The sequence below is a fragment of the Dendrobates tinctorius genome, unplaced genomic scaffold (genome assembly GCF_039654945.1).
Source record: "Dendrobates tinctorius isolate UK_male_01 unplaced genomic scaffold, ASM3965494v1 ptg000265l, whole genome shotgun sequence".
NCBI lineage: Eukaryota > Metazoa > Chordata > Amphibia > Anura > Dendrobatidae > Dendrobates > Dendrobates tinctorius.
This window is the reverse complement of record NW_027361932.1, coordinates 5,408,701-5,436,278: the sequence shown is the minus strand read 5'-3', so window position 1 is coordinate 5,436,278 and position 27,578 is coordinate 5,408,701. Positions and strand designations below refer to the sequence as shown.

Genomic DNA, 27,578 nt, shown 5'->3' with positions numbered 1-27,578 from the left:
GATCATCTAAATAAACTTTTGCTGCGATTTGCATAAATATGTAAACACAGAAGACATACTCATAACGTCTAGTGTGTGCGCAACACCTCATATTGCACTCCAAGGATAACATTAAACCTATTGGTACTTATGACTAATTTTCTCAGCAAATTTATTGTCCAAAGCCAATCTGAAAAGCTTCACCTGCAGTTAATGGTTGTACACCAAGAGGTGGAAAAATCCAATTGTGAGAGAGACAAAAGACAATATTTGAGCCACATCTTGCCTGCCTACATAAACCTCTTCTGCCAAATACCCACAATAATAGGACACCACAGGCATCTGGAAACAAGGAGAAACTGCCGGATATATATACCAAAACCATTTTCTCCCACCTACAGTTTCTTATAAAAACAGAGGTTTTGCATCCTCTTTTTCTCTTATCTTACAACAAACAATTCCAGACTAAATACCTACCCATATGCATGACCTGAACATCCATAAACCTTTGCTCCCGGTGTTGTGATATTAAACCAGCCCACAAAATGGGAAAAACTACCAAAATTCAACCTGATGAGTTGAACAAAACTCAAAAAACTCCCAAAACGAAACCAAAAACTAAAAAAGCCCCTCCGCAGAATCTTCTCAGGATTGCAGACCCCTCTGCTCTACGCACAAACTGAAGTTTGATACAGCCTTACCTAGCCAATGGTCAGATAGTGAAGAAGACACTGACTTAATACAAAACGACCTAGATATAAAAGATTACATCAAGGCTCTACCCACAACTGAATGTATAAAAAACTTATTCAAAGACTTCACGCAAACAAATAAAGAAGAGATCGCCGATATTAGAAATGTCAAAACTGACCACGACGGAGCGCAGAAACTGGAGACCAACACTGAACAGATCGTGGCACATGCCAAAAAAGTCACAGAAATTTTGGTAGAAAATCCAAAAACAAATGTTCCTGCAGAGAACACATATAGACGACCTAGAAAATAGATTGCAACGGAACAACTTAAGAATTAGAGGCCTGCCAGAATCTATTCCAGATGAAGACATCTTCAATACTCTGTCTGTAATATTCAACAAAATCATTGACAAAGATAGCAACAATGATCTTGGTATAGAAAGAGCTCATAGGGTCTACAGACCAAAGCCAGTAGGTCCAGAAAGGCCAAGAGATATTCTGTGTTGTTTTCAAAGCCTCAAAATAAAGGCTGAAATTTATCAAAAAGCGAGAGACAAGTAAAAAATTGAATTCGACGAAAAATGAGATTCAAATATTCCAAGATCTTACAAAACTGACTCTGGATTTAAGAAGACAACTTCAACAGTTATCACGAGCGATAAGAAGCAAAAGCATTGTCTACAGATGGCTCTTTCCATTCGGCCTGGCAAAACCCTTAAACAATAAGACTTTGATAGTCAGAACCCCTGATGATCTGCCGTTCGTACTCAAGAAGCTGGATCTCAGAGACCTCCACATTCCAGATTGGACAACAGCGGAAGAATTCCTTAATCTGCCACCTCTCCCAAACCTGGAAAAATGGTCCACAGTAACCCCTTCTAAGCCGAAAAAGAAAAGACTAAACGGAAATCCTAAAGAAACACCCAACAGAGATGGGAGAGAGGAAGATGAAATGGGCTGACGTGTCGAATCCATACGGACACATTGACTTATACAATAGTTAGAGACCCCTACTGGGGATTTGACTTTGGTCTTCTTTCTCCTCGCTCCTTAGTTCAAATGTTATATAGTATGTTTTAAAAATGTTTCTTTGGTTAGTTCTCCTTCCTTAGAATACCTGAGTAGTCGTGCCTCTCCTCTTCTCTTGCTTCCTCCTCTTCTTCCGATGGGGTGGGGAGTAGAGGGATAGTGGGGTATATCGTTAGCTATCTATATTATAATACTTTCACAGGTATATTTTAGTTCATGTTTCTAGACTTCAAGAGATCATATTACATCTATGATTATACCCGCTTAAATAAGACTCTTCGGGAGTCTACTGTCCTCAACTACAAATGGTCACTCATACCCTTATTTCAATCTAAGCTACATAATTTCCTAGGTCCATGCCCCCACGGGTGTAGGTACTAATTCTTTGCAATCATACCTGGCTGAGTTAGCAATTGCTATCCATACCTTAGCCAGTTGCAAAAATTCTTTTAGTTACAATTTTTTGATCCATGAGCTGGTTGCTCAGGATCTGTAACAAACCCCCATTGTTTGTTTTTTCCCTACATAATCCCACCCTACTCTCAAGTCCTGCTAAAAAATGTAAACCACATTACATAGTGCCTTTCTTAAAATTTAAATGACCAATTTAAATTTTGCTACTTTTAACGTAAAGGGAATCAACATCCCACAAAAAAGGTCGCAAATTCTAAACTACCTGGGGAAAAATAAAATAGATATTGCATTTCTCCAAGAAACACTCTTTAAGCATACATATACACCTGTCACCAAGAATAAAACTTTCACCAGACGGTTTAACGCCAACTCTCAGATAAAAACAATAAAGGTGTATCCATAATTATAAACAAGAGAGTCCCCTTTGTACTTCAAACCGCCATATATGATACAGAGGGGAGATATATATTTTTAAAGTGTATGATTTATAATGAAACATTTTCTTTAGTCAACATATATGCTCCCAACAGCAACCACCGCCCCTTCTTCAAGAAGATATTCGACACTAGATAACGTCGTTGAAGGACAAATAATATTAGGAGGCGACTTCAATGTGCCGTTACATCCCCCTTTAGACACCTCAGATAATCACTCCACAGTCCCAATTAAAACAATTAAATACATCAAACAATCATTGTCATCCAGGCTACTGATAGATGCATGGAGAACCATACATCCTTCCACCAGATATTATTCCTTTTTCTCCCCAGTTGATACAAAATATTCAAGAATTGACTACTTATTCCTCCCTCACCACCTGTTAAATACCATCAGCAAAACTTCCTAGGACATAATCCTCTTTTCTGACCACGCCCCTCTATTCCTTGAAACAAGTATTGAACCACGTAAAAAAGGACCCCTAAATTGGAAACTTAACAATAACCTAATTAAGAACAGCATCTCGCATGAATATATAGCCACAGGCATTAAAAACTTCTTCACGGAAAATTGCCCACACGACAAGTGTAATTCAAATATCTGGGAGGCTCACAAGGCAGTAATTAGGGGACTCCTTATTGAATTAGGCTCCAGATCAAAGAAAAAGAAAAGGAGATACTTCTAAAACTATCCCAAATAAAAAAAAAAAAACTAGAAGAAACACACAAATTAACACAGCTATCTTCGTTAGAGAAAGATCTCTACAACCTAAGAATTGAACTAAAAGCCCTGATTAAACCAGAAATATGAGAAATTTCTCACAGATTCTCATTTCAGAAACTATTTATCAGCAAATAAATGTGGTAAAAACCCTAGCAAATTCTATTAAAAAGCAAATTAATTCTACACACATACTTAAAATTAAAAACAAGAAAGATTAGATGCTTTATAAAACGGAAGATATTGGTAAAACTTTTTCGGACTTTTATTCAAACCTATATAATTTGAACACTAAACATATATCCTCCGAAGATAAGACCACCAAAATCCAGACCTATTTAAAAGACTTAGCCCTTCCCCAAGTTATAGAACCCCAAATCCATTTCCTAAACAGCCCCATAACTAAGGAGGAAGTAGAGGAGGCGGTGCCCTGGGGGGAAAAGCCCAGGCCCGGACGGTTTTTCAATCGAATATTATAAAGGTTTTGAAACTGATCTAATCAATTATCTGATAGATTATTTTAACCAAATTAACAAACTTAACAAGTTCAAGAAAGAATCCCTACAAGCCCATGTTGGCCTCATACCAAAAGAAGGGAAAGACCCCACTTCATGCAACAGTTACAGACCTATATCCCTTATAAATAACGATTTAAAACTATGCGCAAAAATATTAGCCTATCAGATGCAAAAAATACTCCCAGAACTGATAAACCCGGAACAAGTTGGTTTTATCAAAGGAAGAGAAGCCAAAGATAACGTTATGAGAGCAATTAATGTGATCCATTTCGCAAAACAAAACAATATCCAAATGTCGATACTCTCCGCAGATGCGGAGAAAGCATTCAACCACGTTGATTGGCATTTTGTGGCACACACACTTATAAAATTTGGCTTCCCACCATGCTTTATAGATAAAGTTTTATCCTTATACACAGCTCCCTCAGCAAAAATTAAAATAAACAATACGTTATCCACTAGCTTTGATATAAAAACCGGCACAAGACAAGGTTGCCCCCTATCGCCCCTTCTGTTCATCCTTTCAATTGAGACATTTCTACAAAACAATTAGACAGTCTCCTTTGATTACAGGATTGAAAATCGGCCCAATGGAACATAAGTGTGCAGCCTATGCAGACGATATACTTTTCTTTTTGGTAAATCCAAATAATTCCATTCAAACTCTGCTCACAGAGCTGCAACACTTTAACTCCATTTCTAACTTTAAAATAAATTTCTCTAAATCGAATCTGTTACATATCTCTGTCACCTGAAAACAGGAAGATACTCTCAACACTTTCCCCATTTAAAGATTGCTCATTCATCACCTATTTGGGAGCTAAAATCAGCAATTCGTCCTCTCACCTTTACGATCTAAACTTCAAACCACTACTACAAACAGTCAAAACCTCAATCTCCCGCTGGAAAGACATTTCGGTCTCATGGTTTGGTAGTCAACTTAATAAAAATGATTATTCTTCCTAAAATTCTATACCTTCTTGAAACACTGCCGATAGACATCCCCCAACAATTTTTCCAAAAACTAAAACATCTGATCTCAAAATTTATCAGGGCAGACAAAAGTCATAGTCAGCCATCAAATGCTAATAAAACCTAGAAACCGAGGGGGGTTGGGATAACCCGATTTTGAAAATACAGATTAGCGAGTCATATAGCCAGAGTAATTGACTTACGCTCTCCCTCTTCCACAAAACTTTGGGCTCTACTGGAATTAAATAACCTTAATGGAGGTTTCTCACACTATTTATGGCCTACCTCATTTAATAGATTAAAATATAACAATCAAAAACCCTTATAGCAACATAACCCTCAGATTATGGCACAAAGCCAATAAAAACAAAAATTTTATTCCAAACATATGCCAAATCACGCCTATTTTGCATCTGATCCCCAACAGATACAGGACTCTTAAAAAAAAAAAAAAAAAAAAAAAAAAATTCTTGTCCTTAATCTCCCACATAGACATGCCAATAGATTCCTTTGTCCATAAGAACAAGTGTAAAGGTACTGTCACACTTAGCGATGTACCAGCGATCGAGACCAGCGATATGATGCGGTCAGGATCGCTGGTACATCGCTAAGTGGTCGCTAGTGAGCTGCCACACAGGCAGATCTCACTAGCAACATCGCTGGGGATGGGGGTCGTTACTTACCTGTCACACCAGGCGATCCTGCGTCCTCCCGCCCGGCTCCACGCGTCGCTCGTCGTCACAGCAGGAAGCGCCGCAGGAAGCTGATGACGAGAAACAGTCCTGGACGTTCTCGCGCAATCAGCAATAAGCAGCGGGGGAGCGAGTTGTAGGTAAGTATCACACACAGCGATATCGCTATAACGTCACAAGTTATAGCGATATTGCTAGCGATATCTCTTAGTTTGACATGCCCTTAAGAACAAAGGAAAAAAATTGCTCTCTTACGAAAAACCTGCATTTGAACGACGTTGAAATAGAGTTACTGCAAGAGGTAATCAACGTTAATCTCCCTAATATCTCTGCTCCACAACCAATCCTGCCATTCCTTAAACTGTTTATAAACACAAAAGGTAACAGGAAAATAATAGCTACAATCAATAGAAGTTTAGCCAAAACAGATGATATTCCAGATTTTATTAAACGATGGGAATTAGAGCTAAAAAAAAATTCCACAGAGGAAATACTCACAAAATTTAAAATTACTCATTGGCTAGCTTCTTCCTTGAAATTTCAAGAACTCAATTATAAAATTATCTCAAGATGGTATAGAACTCCGGATATACTAAGTAAAATGAACAGCTCTATCTCTCCTCTATGCTGGAGATGCAACGGAGAAAGAGGTACCCCAACATACATTTGGCTAGAGTGCTCAAAATCAAACAATTTTGGGTAAATATTAAAGCATTTATTAAAAGGGTCCTTAATGTAGACATACCAATAACACCTGTCTTTATTCTTCTCAACTTGGACCCCTCCAATATATTGCTAAGCAGGAAATCACTAATTCCTCACTTGATCAATGCCGCTAAAATAACTATTGCACGACAGTGGAAAGAAGTTGAAACCCCTTCATGTAAAGAATGGTTAAAAGAAGCGAATCAAATGGGCATATATGAAAAACTTAGACTATCTAATTAACCCCTTCATGACCAAGCCTATTTTGACCTTAATGACCAGGCCATTTTTTGCAATTCTGACCAGTGTCCCTTTATGAGGTAATAACTCTGGAACGCTTCAACGGATCCTAGCGATTCTGACATATTGGGCTTCATGTTAGTGGTAAATTTAGGTTGATAATTTTTGCGTTTATTTGTCAAAAAATCAGAAATTTGGAGAAAATTTAGAAAATTTTGCAATTTTCAAATTTTGAATTTTTATTCTGTTAAACCAGAGAGTTATGTGACACAAAATAGTTACTAAATAACATTTCCCACATGTCTACTTTACATCAGCACAATTTTGGAAACAAAATATTTTTTGTTAGGAAGTTATAAGGGTTAAAAGTTGACCAGCGATTTCTCATTTTTACAATAAAATTTACAAAACCATTTTTTTAGGGACCACCTCACATTTGAAGTCACTTTGAGGGGTCTATATGGCAGAAAATACCCAAAAGTTACACCATTCTAAAAACTGCACCCCTCAAGCTACTCAAAACTACATTCAAGAAGATTATTAACCCTTCAGGTGTTTCACAGGAACTAAAGCAATGTGGAAAGAAAAAATGGACATTTTAATTTTTCGAACAAAAATTTTCTTTTAGCATCAATTTTTTCATTTTCACATGGGAAACAGGATAAAATGGATCCTAAAATTTGTTGGGAAATTTCTCCTGAGTACAACGATACCTCATATGTGGTCATAAACCACTGTTTGGGCGCACGGCACGGCTCAGAAGGGAAGGAGCGCCATTTGACTTTTTGAATGGAAAATATGCTGGAATATTTAGCGCTTGCCATGTCGCGTTTGGAGAGCCCCTGTGTGCATAAACATTGGAGCTCCTCCACAAGTGACCCCATTTTGGAAACTAGACCCCCCAAGGAACTTATCTAGATGCATAGTGATCACTTTGAACCCCCAGGTACTTCACAAATTGATCTGTAAAAAATAAAAAATACTTTTTTTTCACAAAAATTTTCTTTTAGCCTCAGTTTTTTTCATTTTCACATGGGCAACAGGATAAAATCGATCCTAAAATTTGTTGAGCAATTTCTCCTGAGTGCACAGATACCTCATATGTGGTCATAAACCACTGTTTGGGTGCACGGAGGGCCCGGAAGGCAAGGAGCACCATTTGACTTTTTGAATGGAAAATTAGCTCCAATCGTTATCGGACACCATGTCGCATTTGGAGAGCCCCTGTGCACCTAAACATTGGAGCTCCCCCACAAGTGACCCCATTTTGGAAACTAGACCCCCTAAGGAACTTATCTAGATGTGTAGGGAGCACTTTGAACCCCCAAGTGCTTCACAAAGGTTTATAACACAGAGCAGTGAAAATAAAAAATAATTTTTTTTTCCTCAAAAATGATTTTTAGCACACTATTTTTAATTTTCACAAGGCTAACAGGAGAAATTGGATGACAAATCTTGTTGTCCAGTTTGTCCTGAGTACGCTGGTACCACATATGTGGGGGGAACCACTGTTTGGGCACACGGCAGGGCTCAGAAGGGAAGGAGCGCCATTTGACTTTTTGAAATGCAAATTACTTCCAATCGTTAGCGGACACCATGTCGTGTTTGGAGAGCCCCTGTGTGCCTAAACATTGGAGCTCCCCACAAATGACCCCATTTTGGAAACTAGACCCCCTAAGGAACTTATCTAGATGTGTGGTGAGCACCTTGAACCCTCAAGTGCTTCACAAAAGTTTATGACGCAGAGCCGTGAAAATAAAAATAAATTTTTTCCCTCAAAAAATTATTTTTTAGTGCGCAATTTTTTATTTTCACAAGGGTACCAGGATAAATTAGACCCCAAAATTTGTTGTCCAGTTTGTCCTGAGTACGCTGGCACCCCACATGTGGGTGGGGACCACTGTTTGGGTACACGTCGGGGCTCGGAAGGGAAGTAGTGACATTATGAAATGCTGACTTTGATGGAATGGTCTGCGGGCATCATGTTACATTTGCAGAACCCCTGATGTACCTAAGCTGTGGAACCCCCCCCACAAGTGACCCCATTTTGGAAACTAGACCCCCGAAGGAACTTATCTAGATGTGTGGTGAGCACCTTGAACTCCCAAGTGCTTCACAGAAGTTTATAACGCAGAGACGTGAAAATAAAAAATATTTTTTTTTCCTCAAAAAAAATGATTTTTAGCCAGCAAATTTTTTTTTCACAAGGGTAGCAGGATAAATTGGACCCCAAAAGTTGTTGTACAGTTTGTCCTGAGTACGCTGATACCCCATATATGGGGGGGAACTATTGATTGGGCACACGTAAGTGCTCGGAATGGAAGTAGTGGCGTTTTGAAATGCAGACTTTGATGGAATGGTCTGCGGTCGTCATTACGTTTGCAGAGCCCCTGATGTGCCTAAACAGTAGAAACCCCCCACAAGTGACCCCATTTTGGAAACTAGACCTCCCAAGTAACTTATCTAGATGCCTGGTGAGCACTTTGGACCCCCAAGTGCTTCACAGAAGTTTATAACGCAGAGACGTGAAAATAAAAAAAAAAATTTTTCCACAAAAATATTTTTTTAGCCCCCAATTTTTTATTTTCCCAAGGGTACCAGGAGAAATTAGACCCCCAAAGTAGTTGTGCAATTTTTCCTGAGTACGCTGATACCCCATATGTTGGAGTAAACCACTGTTTGGGCACACGTCTGGGCTTGGAAGGGAGGAAGCACCGTTTAACTTTATGAACGCAAAATTGGCTGGAATCAATGGTTGCACCATGTCGCGTTTGGAGACCCCCTGATGTGCCTAAACAGTGGAAACCCCTCAATTCTAACTCCAGCCCTAACCCCAACACATCCCTAACCCTAATTCCAACCCTAACCATAACCCTAACCCCAACGTACCCCTAACCCTAATCCCAACCCTAACCATAACCCTAACCACAAGCCTAACCCTAATTCCAACCCTAACCCTCTTTCCAACCCTAACCCTAACCCTCTTTCCAACCCTAACCCTAACCCTCTTTCCAACCCTAACCCTAACACTCTTTTCAACCCTAACCCAAACCCTCTTTTCAACCCAAACCCTCTTTTCAACCCTAACCCTCTTTTCAACCCTAACCCTCTTTTCAACCCTAACCCTAACCCTCTTTCCAACCCTAACCCTCTTTTCAACCCTAACCCTCTTTTCAACCCTAACCCTAACTCTCTTTTCAACCCTAACCCTAATGGAAAAATAAAAATATTTTCTTTATTTTATTAGTTCTGCCTACCTATGGGGGTGATAATCAGGGGGTTTATTTACTTTTTCTTTCATTTTGATCACTGTGAGAGTGATCAAAATGAAAGAATGGAATCTGCAGCCGGCAGATTCGGGCGGGCGCACTGCATTTTCCAAGATGGCGGCGCCCATCATCCGGACCTGAGGGACACCGGGAGGGACGGGGGGACTCAGGAGGTACCGGGGGGGTGAGGGGGCAGATCGCCGCTGTCATTCAGATGCGGGGGGGCGATCGCCGGTGGGGGGGTGGAATCGGTGTCTCTAGCCATGTCCGGTGCTACAGCAGCGTCGGACATGGCTGGATTGTAATATTTCATCAATTTTCATTGATGAAATATTACTATCGCTCTGATTGGCTGTTTCACTTTTAACAGCCAATCAGAGCGATCGTAGCCACGTGGGGGCAAAGCCACGCCCCCTGTGGTGAATTACAAAGCCCCCTGTATCTGCAGGTCGGGTGACCTTTCAGTGACCTAGGTCACCCGACCCGCAGGGGGGCTTTAAAGTCATGACGCCACATAGGCGTCACTGGTCAGATTTGAACCAGGTTTCATGACGCCTATGTGGCGTCATTGGTCGTGAAGGGGTTAAAAAAACTCAAAAATTATTGACTCCTGGACTCGGTAGCTAATTACTTCAGAAAAGACACCAGAAGAAAATTCATAACCCTTTACAATCCTATTATTTCCTCATGTCTATACCTTCACTGGAAAGACTGCACTCTCAAACCTCTTATTCAGCATTATCATTTTAAGCAGGACACTCTGAAACCCTTAACCCCACCTTCCAACTTTTCCCCAAGTGTCAACTTCCACCCCCCTACCTCTATACTCTTAGTTAGTGAACTTTGTTTTCTGAATACATTTGGCCATGCAAATAGTACCTTGTTCTACATGACATGGAAAAGATGCTATGTATTCTTTCTGTTATCTTTTTTGCAGTTTGTTAAAAATTTCTTAAATAAAGAATTTAATAAAAAAAATAAAAATATATCATTCACTTTGTGGTAAAATTTATAAGGCAGCTTTATTCTTCTGGTCAGTATGATTACATCGATACCACATTTATATAATTTGTTTTATGTTTTTGTCGCTTCTACACAATAAAAACCATTTAATAGAAAAAATATTGTTTTTGCATTGCTATATTCTGAGAGCTACATTTGTACACGCAAGGGAGAGATCTGTCAATCTCATGCAATTACTCTGGGAATAGCCAGCCACGGGTTGAGCCTGGCCATTTTAATCTCCCGCTATGCATATTTAAAGAGTAATATCAATGGCGTAGCCATGCTGTGATTCATGCGGTCTGTGATTTGCCTGACATGTTCCCTTTAAGTATTTACTGAAACAAATAGGTTAAGGATAATGATTGGTTTTCTTTTAAAGGAAAGTGTCAGATGCCCAAGCCACGTGTATACTGAGAGACACATCAGTCTAGCTGAGCTAGTTGAGAGAATCTGGGAGGGACCTGACAATTGTGACTATTCCCCACCCCCTGTGAGGCACCTGCCTCCATCACTAGTCCTGCACTCCCTGTGACTATCCCTCTTCATCATCTCATTCTTTGCTACTCACTTAAAGTATGTTGTATCTGAACTGCCACACTGTGTGAAGCATACATATTTATAGTAATCAAGCCTATCACTAATTCATGATGCCTGGGATTCGGCAGCATTAATCGCGTGACATGTTCAGTTGCAGGATAGGATTGGTCCTGTTATGCTGTTGTGCGGAGTTAGAACCATAGTCACTGAAAATAATTAGGCAGGTTTATGTTTGTTGCCTTAGCAACTTTAATTGAAGAGCTTTTATTTTTAGTTTAAAAAATGCTCTGGTTGGTTGGTACTATTTCTGCACCAGCATAGAAGAGGGTTCTTCACGGTAAGAGCAGTGAGGCTCTGGAATTCTCTTCCTGAGGAAGTGGTGATGGCCAACTCACTGAATGAATTTAAGAAAGGAATCGGTGCTTTTCTTGTGAGTAACAGTATAGAAGGTTACGAATAACATAATATTATAGGTAGATGGTTGACCCAGCTTAGGGGAAGGAATTTTTTTGCCTATGGAGAAAATTGGCTTCTAATCTGTGGGGTTTTTGCCTTCCCCAGGATCAACAATGCAGAACAGCTGCACTAAAAATAGGCTGAACTAGATGGACATAAGGTCTTCCTTCAGCCTTCAAAACTATGTTACTATGTTTGGGCAACAAAGACAACTTTTCTTTTAAACACTTTTGATAAAAAAAAGACCCAATATACAGCAATGAGGTCTACAAATTACTAACAAATACTGAAAAAAAAAAATCCCAGTTTGCCTGTGTCTGTTAAGAAACTGAAGCTTTAAAGAGGTTGCATGTTCCAAGTCAATGATCCAAAAAAGTATTCTAAAACGCAGCTTAATTATGGCAAGCCACAAATGAGGAGCATCAGAGGGACAGAGCTAACGCCAACAAGGGATAAGTTGTTTCAAAGTATTATTTGCCTACATCCATTCAATAGTGGAAAATCCTTTAAATAGGTTGCCTCAAGTTTGGAAGTAATAGTAATCACTATCAATGGGAATAGCTTCCAGATTGCTGAAGGTCCGACCACTGGGCCCACCACCCATACTGAGAACTAAAGATCCGAGTGTGAATGGAATGGAGATCGATCATGCACACATCTGTTCGTTCTTAATGAGATTGCCAGAGAGAGCGGAGCGTCGCACTGGTCTGGTATAACATAAAAATGAATTGGAGCAGCAGTGTTCATGATTGACCACCATCCCATTTACATGAGGCTCTTTAGAACCCCGATTTTCAGGATCGGTGGGGGTCCTAGTGGCTGGACCCCTACAATCGTTAAGTTAGTCCCTATCCAAGGGGATAGGTGACAAGTTCCAAACTTTAGATTACTCCTTTAAGGACTGACCTACAAGATAACTAAACTTTCGTTTGTGCCAAATCATTTTTTTAATTAATCATGGAAAAAAAAAAGCTATACAGTAATAATGCACTGAAACTTGCAGAAATGTCATTTCACTTTACCCTCTGAGGTTGTATTAAATTATGTTTATTTTTATTTCTTAAAAAAAATCTTCTTGGACAAGGGGTGTCCAAATTTTTCTATACATTATGCTATAGAATTTTCAACTGTCAATTTAACAGATACCTATTTTGCATAGTGGAAAAAAATTAGATTAAAGTAATAAAATAAACTCTTTACATATGACAAACTAATTTCACTTATTATATGTTGGGCCATTCAGGCAGAAGATATGTCACAAAAGAGAGCAAAGTGACAACCAGATAACCACACATGTGGTAAGTATGATCTTGAAACATGCATGTATTCCGATATTCCAGTATATTTACAGATGAAGAATTAGTGTTAAGGCCCAGTCACACACAGCGATCTCGCCAGCGAGATCGCTGTGTGTGACGGGGATCAGCGACCGGCCCCCCCTGCCGGGTATCGCTGATCGTGCTTGATCGGCCTGGGCCATTTTTCGATCGCTGGACTCCCGCTGGCCATCATGCATCGCTGTGTGTGGCAGTGAGAGATCAGCGACGCTGGACGCTGGTTTCTAATGTAAACCCGCTGTTTACCTTGGAAACTGGTGTACATGCTGGTTTCCAAGGTAAACATCGGGTATCCAGGAGTCGCGCGGCTCTTAGATACCTGATGTTTACATTAGAAACCAACTTGCTCGCTGGTCCTGGTCGCTGGAGGGGCTGTCTATGTGACAGCTCACCTACGATCAGCCTAACGATGTCCCAGCGATCCCATCATGTCGGATCATTGGTGGGATCGCTGGGACATTATGTGTAACGGGGCCTTTACTTCATATATCTTAAAATGAATCTGTCAGTAGATCAACCCTCCTAAGTGGTCATGAGAAGCTGAATAAACTTACGGTATACCTTAATATCTGCGATCAGATGTCTAATTCCACAGAAATCCACATTTTTCTTATATGGAAGTGAGCTATGAGTCTAGACCTTCCTGACAATCTGCCTCCAGTGCAGGGCTTTCGTCATTCTCCCCTGCTCATGCGGTGATCAGCGCTAGCAGGGGAAAATGTTCAGCTTTGTATTCAACTGATAAGTGAGAGCAAGCGGCGGCTGATGAGAGTTCATCAGCTGCTGTGTAATAAATAAATTATTGTAAATTGTATTTTTGATAATCAGCCAGGCAAAACTGACAGCTGTGGGCTGCAACCCTCAGCTGTCAGCTTTAGCAACATTAGTTATCAAGAATAGAGGGGTCACCATGCTGTATTTTTTAATTATTTAGATAAATAACTTAAAAATCAAAAAAACGGCATAGGTTCCCCCCATTTTTGACAACCAGCCAAGCTAAAGCAGACAGCTGGGTGAGATGGTATTCTCAGGCTGGTAAGGGGCCATTGATATTGCCCCCCAGCCTTAAAAATAGCAGCCTGCAGCTCCCCAGAAAAGGCACATTTATGAGAGATGCCAATTCTCGTGTTTTGTCCTGCTCTTCTCACATTCTCAGTGGTGTTGGCAAATGGGGTTCATATCTGGGGGATTGATGTCACCTTTATATTGTGACATCAAGCCCATGGCTTAGTAATAGAGAGGCGTCTATAAGACACTTCTCCATTACTAAGGCTAGGGTCACATTAGCATTTGGGTCCGCAGCGTATCATCTGCATCCGCAAACGCATGAAAAACGTATGTTTACACAGCGTTTTTAAGCGCATCATCTTGCGCATGACAGAAAAAACGCTGTGTGCATGCGTTTTTGCATGCGTTTGCGTTTATGCGCATGCATTTGATATGACATCAGACTAAAATGGGCGTGTCTCATGGGATTTCTAGATGTATTTTGCATAACACATGCGTATCGAACGCATGCGTACACATGCGTTCCCATAGACAGTAATGCTTTTTTGACGCACTCATGCCTGCACATATTTGACGGATTTTGGCGCCTCCTAAAATGCAACATGTTGCGTTTGCCGGACACCGCCGCAGACTGAGAAACGACGCATGCATCCGCATCTGCAAGCGAATGCATGCAAACCTGCGTACACCATGTTAAATATATGTACACAAGATGCATGCGGATCTATGCAGAACAAATGCTGTGCGCACAGACGCAAATGTAAAACCAGCCTTATTCTATAGTTGTATTGTAAATAAACACCCAGCAAATATAAAGTCCTTTTATTATCCTTTTTGTTTAAAAATAACAAACAGTTATACTCTCCTAACGCCCATTCCATTAAAGCCCTCGTCTCCTGTAATAAAACAAAAAAAAATTAAAAGCAACCATATCCCTCACCACTCCATTGTTCTGTCCCACGCCATAATCCATGTTCGGGGATAAATCTAATTCAACCTGGACGTTGCCATGATGAGACCATCCAGGCTCAGAACCACTGATGTATGAGCAGCTGCGAGTGCAGCATCTGTGAGCAGCAGTGTTTTTTTTTTGTTTCAAATAAAGTATTTTATTCTGAATGTGTCTATATTTACAATACAACTATAGGATTAGTAATGGATAGGTGTCTTATAGACGCCTCTCCATTACTAAGCCGTGGCTTGCTGTCACCAGACAATACAAAGGTGACATTAGCCCCACAGATTTGAACCCCACAGGTTTGAACCCCACTTGCCAACACCACACTGCAAGTGGGAAGAGCAGGGCAAAGCACCAGAATTGGTGCACCTAATAGAAGTGCTATTTTTAGATGGCTGCGGGCTGCTATTTTTAGGCTGGGGGGCCAATATCAATGGCCCATTACCAGCCTGAGAATACCAGACTCCAGTTGTTTGCTTTAGCTTGGCAGGTTGTCAAAAATGGGGAGGACCCCACGCCTTTTTTATATTATTTAAATTTTAAAAAATGCGGTGTGGGATCACCTGTATTCTTGATAACCATCCTTGCAGACTGCAGCAGTCAGTTTTGCCTGGTACAGGGGAACCCCATGTAATTTATTTATTTACGATTATTTATAGCGCAGGCGGTCGCTGATGAATACTCTCATTAGCAGCCACCTGCTCTCTCTATTATCAACTGAATACAATTCTCATCATTGTCTACCATGCAGCAAGAGCACGGGAGAATGATGAGCGACGTCTTCAGCACCCAGCGCCAGGAAAGAGCGCAAACATTATCGCTGATTCCCAGGTGCCGATACATGTCACAATGATGACACACGGATATCATCCGTGTGCCATCAGTGTGCATGTGTGCAGGACATTTTGGTGCTGTTAAAAAAACGAACATGTCAGTGTGTTTTGCCCATGGACACGCGGTCTGTGGAAACGCACTGACATGTGCACAGACACCCATTCACTCGAATGGATCTACATGTGTAAATGTCTCCAGTACGTGTGAAAACTGTCACCACACATACTGGACACACTGACATGTGAAAGAGCCCTTACTGTGTTTGTTATAATTAGGCACAGCAGAAGAGCTGCCAGCACTAACCGAGGACAAGTGTTGTCGCAAATGTTTGTGTTGAGACAAAGTTCACTTCTGTTATGCTGTTAACTTTGCTGTATTGTATTAGTTCTGATCTCTCTGCATAGATGTGTGTGATTATGAGAGCAAAGTGTCAGTCGTTACATGTCTCACACTGGTAACCCCCCCTTTTATTTAAAACAATTTCTGGAGGCAGATTCTCATGCATATCAGTGTCCAGCCCTTAGTCTTGAACAGCTCATTTACAAAGGCTTTTTCTGGAATAAGACATCAGATTGAAGGTATTATTATGTAGACTGCTTTGGAGGGATGATTATACTGGCAGATTCCCTTTAAAGTATTTGTGATTATAAATGTAGGATATTTCACCATATGTAATTACACCATGCTGTATATATGCTACATAGAACATGTCAATAGTATTACGTTTGCTGCTAAGAGAATCTTGCATAGCCTGGTTACGTAGCTGTGAAAATATCAAGATATATAATTATGAAACTTCATTGTCCACATACCATATTTTGTCACTTTGGGCCCCTGAGGACCGATGGTGACTGTCGCCTCTTTAGACTTTACAATAACAGTATCTATACTACTTAAAATTCGTTTGTACCTTCATGTTGCTCAAACTCTGCTGCCGTACCTACTGTGATATTCTGCTTTAATCAGAATGGAATACAGAATACAGCCCTGGAAGTCAATGAGCTTCAGTTGGTGGTATCAGATGAAGATTTACCAACCAGGGAGTTGGAAAATGGCAGTCAGATTGATAAAGGTAAGAGATTATCTTATTTAGGAAGAGAAAAAAAATCTCTTCCACTACTAGGACAACCCCTTCTCATTCCCTACTCTTGGTCCAGATTAAAATAAAAATAATCTATACTCCCCTCCCGGTCCCGGGGCTCTTGTGCGTTTGTATGATGCGTGACCCCGGCACCCAGTCAGCGCTGGCGTTGCTGTCTCTGCTTTTGGACAAATTGAACATGAAGAAGAAGTCAGGGCTGCAGGTGATCTGACTTCATCGTGGTCAATTCATCTGAACGCGGGGACAGTGACTGCAGCGCTGATTGGCACCACGTGTCATACAGCTGCAGGAGATCCCCGGGCCTGCGAGTGACAACACCGCAGGAACGGCACCAGCACAGGACACGACTGTGAGTTGTTTTTTTAATCGGAGCCACGCGTGGGAAATGTGACGGGGTTGCCCTAGTAGTGGACGCCCCTTTAAATGTTAGATTATATATTTTGTATGTGAACATTTCTATGCACTTAGTATTCAGTGTTTATATGAAAAATCAAATAATGCTATATATTCTAAAGCCATCATGCATTGCCAAAATAATTCCCCCTTACAACATTCAAATAATACTGTCATATAGTTACCACACAATACTGTCATTGAATTCCAAATACAGTTATTTAGTGTCCAAATAATATTGCCATATAATCTGCAGACGATACGCTCAAATGGTACACACACAATATTGCCAATAACTAAAATTGTAATGTCTTGGATGATAATGAGGTTAATTGAAATTGCCCTGTTTTTTTAGGGCAGCCAAGGGGTCACTTCCTACACTCTGAGGATGTCCTGCTGCTTCAGGAATCTGATCCAGGTCAAATTGTCTCAGGCTGATTACATTCAGCTTCCTTTTCCTGCACTGATCACAGAAATAGTAGAGATGAGTACAGTTTAAAGGAGACTGGAGATTGTCGGCTTTAATTTAGCTGTCAGAGTTCTCTCTTTAGTTGGGATACATCATTAATTTGCTTTACAAATGTTTTTTTTTTTTTTTTTTTGCTTCAGTGTCATGTTGCTTCTGATACAGGAAAGATATACCGTATATCTAAGCCAGTAGATAGAAAAATATTTAGAATTGGGTCTTCAGTGGTTGATACCTTTTTAATGGCTAACTGAAAAGATGGTGGTAAACTGCAAGCTTTCGAGACTACTCAGGTCTCTTCATCAGGCTAGACTAATACAACATCTGAAGAATCACAAATTTGATATTTGCTCTTCAGACCTTCTGGGGGCATCACACAACACAGAACCAGACCCCAGTCAGAGGACAATAAAACATTCACACTCCTTATCTATGAACTGTTCCAATATTTATGTTTCTCCCTCTCCCATAATCATAATTCTGCTTCACGTCACTTGTCTCATCTATTGCATTTTTTCTGTGCTGTATTGTGCATAAATGTGACTCTTCAGATTTTGTATTAGTCAATGCCTGTTGAAGAGACCTGAGTAGTCTCGAAAGCTTGCAATGTGTTACCATCTTTTCAGTTAGCCATTAAAAGGTATCAACCACTGAGGACTCTCAATTCTAAATATGTTGATTCTGGGCAGTGGTGTAACTTGAAACTCAAGGGTCCCAAAGCAAAATCTCCATCTGGGCCACCCATTATTGCAGGCCTTTAGTAGCAATAGTCTTCATATGGGGCAAAGGTACCTTCTAGGCCCCGTCACACTAAGCGATCGCACCAGCGATCACGACAATGACACGACCTGGCAGAGATCATTTGTAACATCGCTACATGGTTGCTAGTTAGCTGTCAAACAGGCAGATCTCTTAAACGACACAGCAGCGATCTGTATAACGACATCGGCGGTCGTTGGGACGTGTCACACAGCATGTATTGTAAAAGACCGAGACCTCGATATGTGTGATTGAGTGTTACCTTTTCCACGCCCCTCTGCACAGATTGGTGGTCACTGGTAAGCTCTCGCTTTGTGATTGGGCGACCGCGTCATGAAAGATGACGTATTAGTGCTCCCTTCCATTGTCCTCGAGGATCATACGATATTACAACAGCGTACCATATTGCGTCCTGCGAGCCACAGCGAGCCTTCTGCTTTCCTGCTCCTGCGATCCAGTCTCAGCCGCTATTGCGTTTGCCTTGGATTTATTCCTTCAGGATTTTTAAACTCTGTCTTGTAAGGTAGGCACTTTTTTTTTTTTTTTTGATGTTTGTGGCATTGAACTTTTTAGAGCTTATTTTTCAACATTTAGATATGTTTTTATATACAGCAGCCATTTTACTTTTCCAGCCTCGCCCGCCGCCATCACATGCTCTGTATTTCATTTCCATTTATCGGACAGTTTTCATTTATATGTAATTTTAGCTATGTTGTACAATTATTTTATGTTTTCCATAGGCATTGTATGCTTTTCTAAGGTCATGTTTAGCCATTTCATTTTTCCAGCCACGCCCACCCCTGCCATTACTGTATGGTCCATTTTTATTTTATGCTACCACAAACGGAGTGCCGCTTTGGCATGAGTAGCCATTTTATTGTTTCAACCGCGCCCACCACCGCCATTTTGGGATCATAGCGGCGTTAAGATTTGTAGGTCATCAATGTGTTGTATGTTATCGTAGTTCGATTACACATTTTTGTAATGCTGTTAAATTGCCACGTTTGTTTTTTTCAATCTTCCTGATGCGCCCACCCCCGCCATTACTCTTCTCCATTGAGGTTATGCTAAAACAACAAGCTATTGTAGTGGCCGCTTTGGGATGGGCAGCCATTTTTTTTTCCTGCCACGCCCACCACCGCCATTTTATGATCCTAGCTGTGTTAACATTTGTAGGCCATCTATGTATTTTATTTAATCGTATATTACAATAAAACAAATGTGACATGTATTGGGCCGTTCTCACTGATTCCTTTTTTTTAATTTTTTTCAGATGGCCGATAAGCAAGATTTTATGCGTAACTTCATTGAGATGTACCGCTCGATGCCTTGCTTGTGGAAAATAAAGTCGGCGGATTACAGCAACAGGATGAAAAAGGAGGCGTACCAAAAACTGGTTGAGCTTTCAAAAAAACATCCCAATGAGGCAGTGGATGAGGCAGTGGTCAAAAAAAGGATTCAGGGCCTCCGCACTGTATACAGGAAAGAACTGAATAAAGTGGAGAATTCAAGCAAGTCAGGAGCCGGGTCTGAAGACGTATATGTCCCCAAATTGTGGTACTTTGATCTTCTTGCTTTCACAAGGGACCAAGAAGTACCAAGAAAAATGGCTTCTATGTTGGCACCAGACCCTGTGATCCAGCAGGACTCCCCTGTCGGAGATGTAAGTACCTTGTTTTCTTCTAATAAACATTGCAATGTACCTGCCCTAGTGGATTAGAACATTTAAATAAAAAAGGATTAATCTACCACATAGCAAAACTTATCCCTTCATGTACTGCTAAGTAACCAACTTTACCGTTTTAGGACTATCCATTTCACATACCATGGAAGGACAGTTAATAACCATTGATACTAGTCCCGTCCTCACATTATTTTGCAGTTAACATGAACGCTTGTGACTGATGATCGTGATATTCTATGCAAACTTTAGCTGTATTTGGGTGTTATAATTTGATGATAAATTTCTTTTGTTTTGTGATGTAACATGCATTTTCTGTTCACGCAGGACACAGAAGAAGCTGTCTTCCCCACCACCGTCAATCACGCCTGAAGAAGACAGCATGTCAATGGTACAAGAGGAGGAAACTGTAGAGCCACCATCCTCATCTGTGCCGAGGCGACTTACATTTTCTGGTAGAAAAAGGAAGGCCCCACCTCGACTACTCCAGAATTTTTACAACTTGCCACAAAAGTCCCAACGACACCACAGAACCAACCACAGATTACCGGATTTGCTTACTATGCGAATGAAAAGCTACCAACATTAGATCCGATACAGCGTGTTCATGCTGAAAGGGTAATGCTAGAGGTGTTGAGTCAAGCGGCAACAGGAAAACTTACTGACACGTCTGGTGTCATGGACAGACGTCATAATCCGCAGTACTCTTGGCCGCACAATCCAGAGCCTCTTGAAACAACTATGAGGAGGGGGATAGACCCTCAGCATAACCCAAGCCATGTTCCACCACCCTTTTTTTATACACCGCCAAGGCAACGTGGTAATGACAACGAAACATATTACCAACAGTTGTAGTAGGGGGAATATTTTGTAAAGTTTTCTGTTGTGTATATATTTTGTAAATTGTTTTTGTTATTTTAATAAAAATGTGCTTTATCTACTTAATAGTGGTCTGCTTTTCTTGTGTTTGTTATTTCAACAATATTTTTTACAAATATAAAAATGTGATATTTATCTTTCATCTACTTTTATCTACTCAGCACACAAGGGGTTATGGGTAGGGTTAAGGGATGGTCATGGCAGCCATGTTGGCAGTACAGCAGTTCAAGATGTCAAGATATAATGGGAGTCATGGGAGTACTAGCAATCATGGGAGTACCAGCAGTGGTAAAAAAAAAATTTAAAAAATGGACATCATTTCTTTTATAGGTCGCGGTCACACTAGCGCTAAAATCTGAAAGACGACTGTAAAACGCCAATGCAAGTTTGTGTACGCTAATAAAACATTACACACGCACCCGGACGTGTGCCCAACTAACCCATCATTTTGAAATAATGCGACACAGCTGCGTATATAAACTTAAAATATATTTTTTTTATATAAATATATATATTTTTTTTTTGTAAACATTTTTCACATTTTTTTAACCCCTTCACCCCCAAGGGTGGTTTGCACGTTCATGACCGGGCCAATTTTTACAATTCTGACCACTGTACCTTTATGAGGTCATAACTCTGGAACGCTTCCATGGATCCCGGTGATTCTGACATTGTTTTCTCGTGACATATTGTACTTCATGTTAGTGGTAAAATTTCATTCAAAAATTTCATTCAAATAACTTGCGTTTATTTGTGAGAAAAACGGAAATTTGGCAGTTTTCCAACTTTGAATTTTTATGTCCTTAAATCACAGAGATACAGCACACAAACTTGATAACTAACATTTCCCACATGTTTACTTTATATCAGCACAATTTTGGAACCAAAATTTTTTTTTGTTAGGAAGTTATAAGGGTTAAAAGTTGACCAGCGATTTCTCATTTTTACAACACCATTTTATTTTTAGGACCACATCACATTTGAGGTCACTTTGAGGGGTCTATATGATAGAAAATACCCAAAAGTGACACCATTCTAAAAACTGCACCCCTTAAGGTGCTCAAAACCACATTCAAGAAGTTTATTAACCCTTTAGGTGCGTCACAGGAATTTTTTTTAATATTTAAAAAAAAATGAACATCTAACTTTTTTTCACAAAAAAAATACTTCAGGTTCAATTTTTTTTATTTTACCAAGGGTAACAGGAGAAATTGGACTGCAAAAGTTATTGTGCAATTTGTCCTGAGTACGCTGATACCTGATATGTGGGGGGGAACGACTGTTTCGGCGCATGGCAGAGCTCAGAATGGAAGGAGCGCCGTTTGACTTTTTCAATGCAAAATTGGCTGGAACTCAGATCGGACGCCAAGTCACGTTTGGAGAGTCCCTGATGTACCTAAACAGTGGAAACCCCCTACAAGTGACCCCATTTTGGAAACTAGACCCCCCCCAAGGAACTTATCTAGATATGTGGTGAGAACTTTGAACCCACAAGGGCTTTACAGAAGTTTATAACGTACAGCCGTACAATTAAAAAATCATATTTTTTTCCACAAAAATGATCTTTTCACCCTCAATTCTTATATTTCCAAGGGTAACAGGACCCTAAAAGTTATTGTGCAATTTGTCCTGAGTACGCTGATACCCCACATGTGGGGGTAAACCACTATTTGGGCGCATGGCAGAGCTCGGAAGGGAAGCAGCGACATTTGACGTTTTTGGCTGGAATTGAGATCGGACACCATGTCGCGATTGGAAAACCCCTGATGTACCTAAACAGTGGAAACCCCCCACAAATGACACCATTTTGTAAACTAGACCTCCCCAAGGAACTTATCTAGATGTGTGGTGAGCACTTTGAACCCCCCAGTGCTTCACAGAAGTTTATAACGCCCGGGCATGAAAATAAAAAATTCGTATTTTTTCCACAAACATGATCTTTTAGTCACCATTTTTTTTTCATTTTCGCAAGGGTAACAGGAGAAATTGGACCCCAAAAGTTGTTGTCCAATTTGTCATGAGTACACTGACACCCCATATGTGGGAGAAAACTACTGTATGGACACACGTCAGGGCTCGGAAGGGAAGTAGTGACGTTTTGGAATGCAGACTTTGATGGAATGGTCTGCGGGTGTCATGTTGCCTTTGGAGAGCCCCTAATGTACCTAAACAGTGGAAACCCCCACAAATGACCCCATTTTGGAAACGAGACCCCTAAGGAACTTATCTAGATGTGTGGTGAGCACTTTGAACCCCCAAGGGCTTCACAGAAGTTTATAATGCCCGGGCATGAAAATAAAAAAATCGTATTTTTTCCACAAACATGATCAATTAGTCCCCAATTTTTTTATTTTCCCAAGGGTATCAGGAGAAAATGGACCCCAAAAGTTGTTGTCCAATTTGTCATGAGTACGCTGACACCCCATATGTGGGAGAAAACTACTGTATGGACACACGTTGGGGCTTGGAAGGGAAGCAGTGACATTTTGGAATGCAGACTTTGATGGAATGGTCTGCCGGTGTCATGTGCGTTTGGAGAGCCCCTGATGTACCTAAACTATTGAAACTCCCCACAAGTGACCCCGTTTTTGACACTAGGCCCCCCACGGAACGCTCAGGAGTGAAAATAAAAAAATCATTTTTTTCCACAAAAATATTTTTGCCCCCAATTTTTTATTTTCCTAAGGGTAACAGGAGAAATTGAACCCCAAAAATTGCTTTGCAATTTGACCTGAGTAGGCTGATACCCTACATGTGGGGGTAAAACACTGTTTGGGCGCATGGCAGAGCTAGGAATGGAAGGAGCACCATTTGACTTTTTCAACTCAGAATTGGCTGGAATTGAGATCAGACTCCATGTTGCATTTGGAGAGCCCCTGATGTGCCCAAACAGTGGAAACCCCCAATTCTAACTCCAACCCGAACCCCAACACACCCCTAACCCTAACCCTAGCCCTAACCCTAGCCCTAACCCTAATGGAAAAATGGAAATAAATACTTTTTTTTATCTTATTAGTTTTCCTATCACTAAGGGGGTGATAACGGGGGGTTTGATTTACTATTTATGGCGGCTTTTATGTTTGGCGGCTGTCACACGCTAAAAGACGCTTTTTATTGTAAAAATAGTTTTTGCATCACCACATATTGAGAGCTCTAATTTTTCCGTATTTTGACCCACCGAGTCATGTGAGGTCTTATTTTTTGCGGGACGAGTTGACGCTTTTATTGGTACCATTTTCGGGCACATGACATTTTTTGATCACTTTTTATTCCGATTTTTGGGACGCAGAATGAACAAAAACCAGCGTTTCATGAATTTCTTTTGGGGGGGTGCGTTTACACCGTTCCGCGTGCGATCAAATTGATAAAGCGGTTTTATTCTTCGGGTCAGTACGGTTACAGCGATACCTCATTTAGGTCGTTTTTTTATGTTTTGGCGCTTTTATGCAATGAAAACTATTTTATATAAAAAATAATTATTTTTGCATCGCTTTATTCTGCGAGCTATAACTTTTTTATTTTTTTGGGGATGATGCTGTGTGGCAGCTTGTTTTTTGCGGGACAAGATGATGTTTTCAGCGGTACCATGGATATTTCTATGCGTCTTTTTGATCGCGCGTTATTACACTTTTTGTTTGGCGGTATGATAATAAATCATTATTTTTTGCTTCGTTTTTTAATTTTATTTTTTAAGGAGTTCGCTAAAGGGGTTAACTAATGGGACAGTTTTATAGGGCAGGTCGTTACGGACGCGGCAATACCTAATATGTTTACTTTTATTGTTTTTGTTTTTTTTTATTTCTTAAAAATGGATTTATTTGGGGGAATTTTTTTTTTTTTTTTTTCTAATTTATTTGGCGATTTTTTTTTTTTTAAATTTATTTTAACACTTTTTTTTATTTTTTTTACTTTATTAAATAGTCCCAGGTGGGACATCACTGTCCTGTGACAGATCGCTGATCTGTCACATCACAGATCACTGTGACAGATCAGCAATCTGTCACAGGCACTGCAGAAGGCTTCCTCATGCCTGCACTTTGCAGGCACTGAGGAAGCCAGCTTCCTGCAGGCCCCCGTTGCCATCTTGGATTCGGGGGCCTGCAGGAAAGGAGCCCCTGGCAGCAGCGCTGCACATTGCGCTGCCGTGGGGGGCTCAGGGAAGCACGGAGGGAGCCCCCTCCCTGCTGATGCTTCCCTATAACCCCCGGTACACTGCGATCATGTTTGATCACGGTGTGCAAGGGGATAACGTGTCGGGGGCGGTCCCTGACCGCCCCTGACACATTGTGCCGGGTGTCAGCTGTGATAATCAGCTGACACCCGGCCGCGATCAGCGGCGCTCAACACGTGGGCGCCGCTGATCGCGGTAGACGTACTATCCCGTCCATGGGCATAGGGGCCCGGGTCCCATGGACGGGATAGTACGTCTCATGTCAGGAAGGGGTTAACCTAAATAAAAGATGACTGTCAACAGAAGAAAAAAAACTAATTGGGACTGCCACCCTGTTGTAGGCCCGCCAAGAACCTCTCCAGCATCACTCCGTGCACATCCATTGCCGCTGAGATGTCAGCAGGGCCTGTGCAGTGGGGATTTCTGTTGAAATGGTAAAAGTAAACCAGTCAGTTATTTAGAAACTACAAAATAAAGGTACATGGTTGTTGTTTTAATACTTACGGTATTGTGGCGGCTCAGTTCCCTCTGGAGAGGGGCTAATAGCCCACCCGGATCCAGTGGCATCCCCGGCTAGGGGACAAAAAAGAAAATATTACACGTCAGCCCTCCATCCTTTCCAAACCCAAAGGTTCCAGTCCCCCTTTTTTCATCTTATAATACGTGCTTTAAATACCGGATGGAGAGCCTGCACCCATATTACGGAGTGATGCAGGTGAGAATATCGCCTGTGGGGGTGGGCTGGCAGCAGGCGAAGAAGTTGCTGGTGGAGGCGAGTAGTTAAATCCTCACCAGTATTCTAATACCACATAACTCGGCTACTATTATACAATCCTAACGAGTATACTTGCTCTTCCCAATTAATAATTTTATGGGGTACTCTTTTGCAGGTGTGCTTTTAACGACTGGAATATTTTATTTTTTCTTTATTTTTCTTTTACTACTTGCCTAACATTTAAATTTAAATTTTAGTTTAAATGTAAAAAAGGTTTTTAGTAATTAATTAAAAACTTTTTAAAACTCATTAGGAGTGCATGTTTTTTACAACCAAAAAAAACAAAAAAAAAGGCCTTGACACTTTATTAAAGTTTCACTTTCGGTATAATACATTAAAATGCCCCAGCATTTTTATGTTTTATACCAATGCTGAAAACAAATGCCATCATGCTGCGTGTTTACATGCTCACACTGTTCAAAGGCACAACATGCTCCGTCTGTTATGGTGCGGTAAAGTACATGTCCATAGACATCATACAATACAAAACAAAAAAAAACATCGTCAGATCCGGTCAAAAGCACTCACCCTGTCCTGTTTGGTTTTCTGTGCGGATGCTGGCGATGCGGTGACTCGAGCGGTATCGCAGATCGGCCAGCTTTTTGTGGATCTGCGTGGTGGTCCGCTCGATGCCAAAGTTCCGTATTAGGCCTCTCCTGATTTTTTTTTTTTTTTTTAATACCCGCTTCCCGTGGAGCATGGGACGGGTGTGTCTTGTGCACTCGTAGTCCTGTGCATCTAATTGCTGTACTAAGAATCGCACCTCTGGCTCCCCCTATGGTACTGAATGCCTGGACGCCATCTTTGTCACTCATGTCTCCTCCAGGCTGCATTAATGCCGCCCACCTGAGCGTCATGACGTCACGGCGCACGTGCTACTTTGGGAACGCTGATGCGTAATATTTATACCGCGGCTTCTATGGGAACGCAACAGAGTTTGCTAATATGTCTAGGCATTACAAGTTTTCTATTGCTTCAGATTCTGTCTGCAAATTTGTTTATATACTCTGTCCATCATACGTATTAATCCTCTCTCCCAATCACACCAATCATTATCACTCTCCCCATTACTCCCCTCTCCCCATCACACCCATCATTGGCCTTCTCCCCATTATTACCCTCTCCCCATCACACCCATCATTGGCCTTCTCCCCATTGCTCCCCTCTCCCCATCACACCCATCATTTTGCCTTCTCCCCATTACTCCCCTATCCCCATCACACCCATCATTTTGCCTTCTCCCCATTACTGCCCTCTCCCCATCACACCCATCATTAGCCTTCTCCCCATTACTCTCCTTCCCATTACTCTCCTTCCCCATCACACCCATCATTTTGCCTTCTCCCCATTACTCCCCTCTACCCATCACACCCATCATTAGCCCTCTCCCCATTACTTCTCCTTCCCCCCATCACTCCCTTATTGTCCTTCTCCCTTATTGCACATATTAGTGAAATAACAAGAAAGCATTTGTAAATTTAAAATATTTTTATTAGCAGAAAGTATAATAAATAAACAAAAAAAAAAAAAAAGTTTAAATGCCGAC

At 40.9% G+C, this 27,578-nt stretch overlaps 1 protein-coding gene across 3 annotated transcripts in view; it reads left to right on the top strand.

Moving 5' to 3' along the window:
* LOC141069466 (uncharacterized) overlaps nt 1-27,578 on the top strand; it is a 116,666-nt gene that overhangs the window by 70,882 nt on the left and 18,206 nt on the right. The window contains exons 3-5 of one of the 3 annotated variants that reach the window (XM_073559026.1): nt 12,913-12,967; nt 16,773-16,878; nt 17,657-17,719. In XM_073559026.1, the coding sequence (XP_073415127.1) occupies nt 12,913-12,967; nt 16,773-16,878; nt 17,657-17,719 (224 nt within the window). The remainder of the gene's footprint in view (nt 1-12,912; nt 12,968-16,772; nt 16,879-17,656; nt 17,720-27,578) is intronic. The other 2 variants (XM_073559029.1, XM_073559028.1) reach the window with 2 other exon arrangements.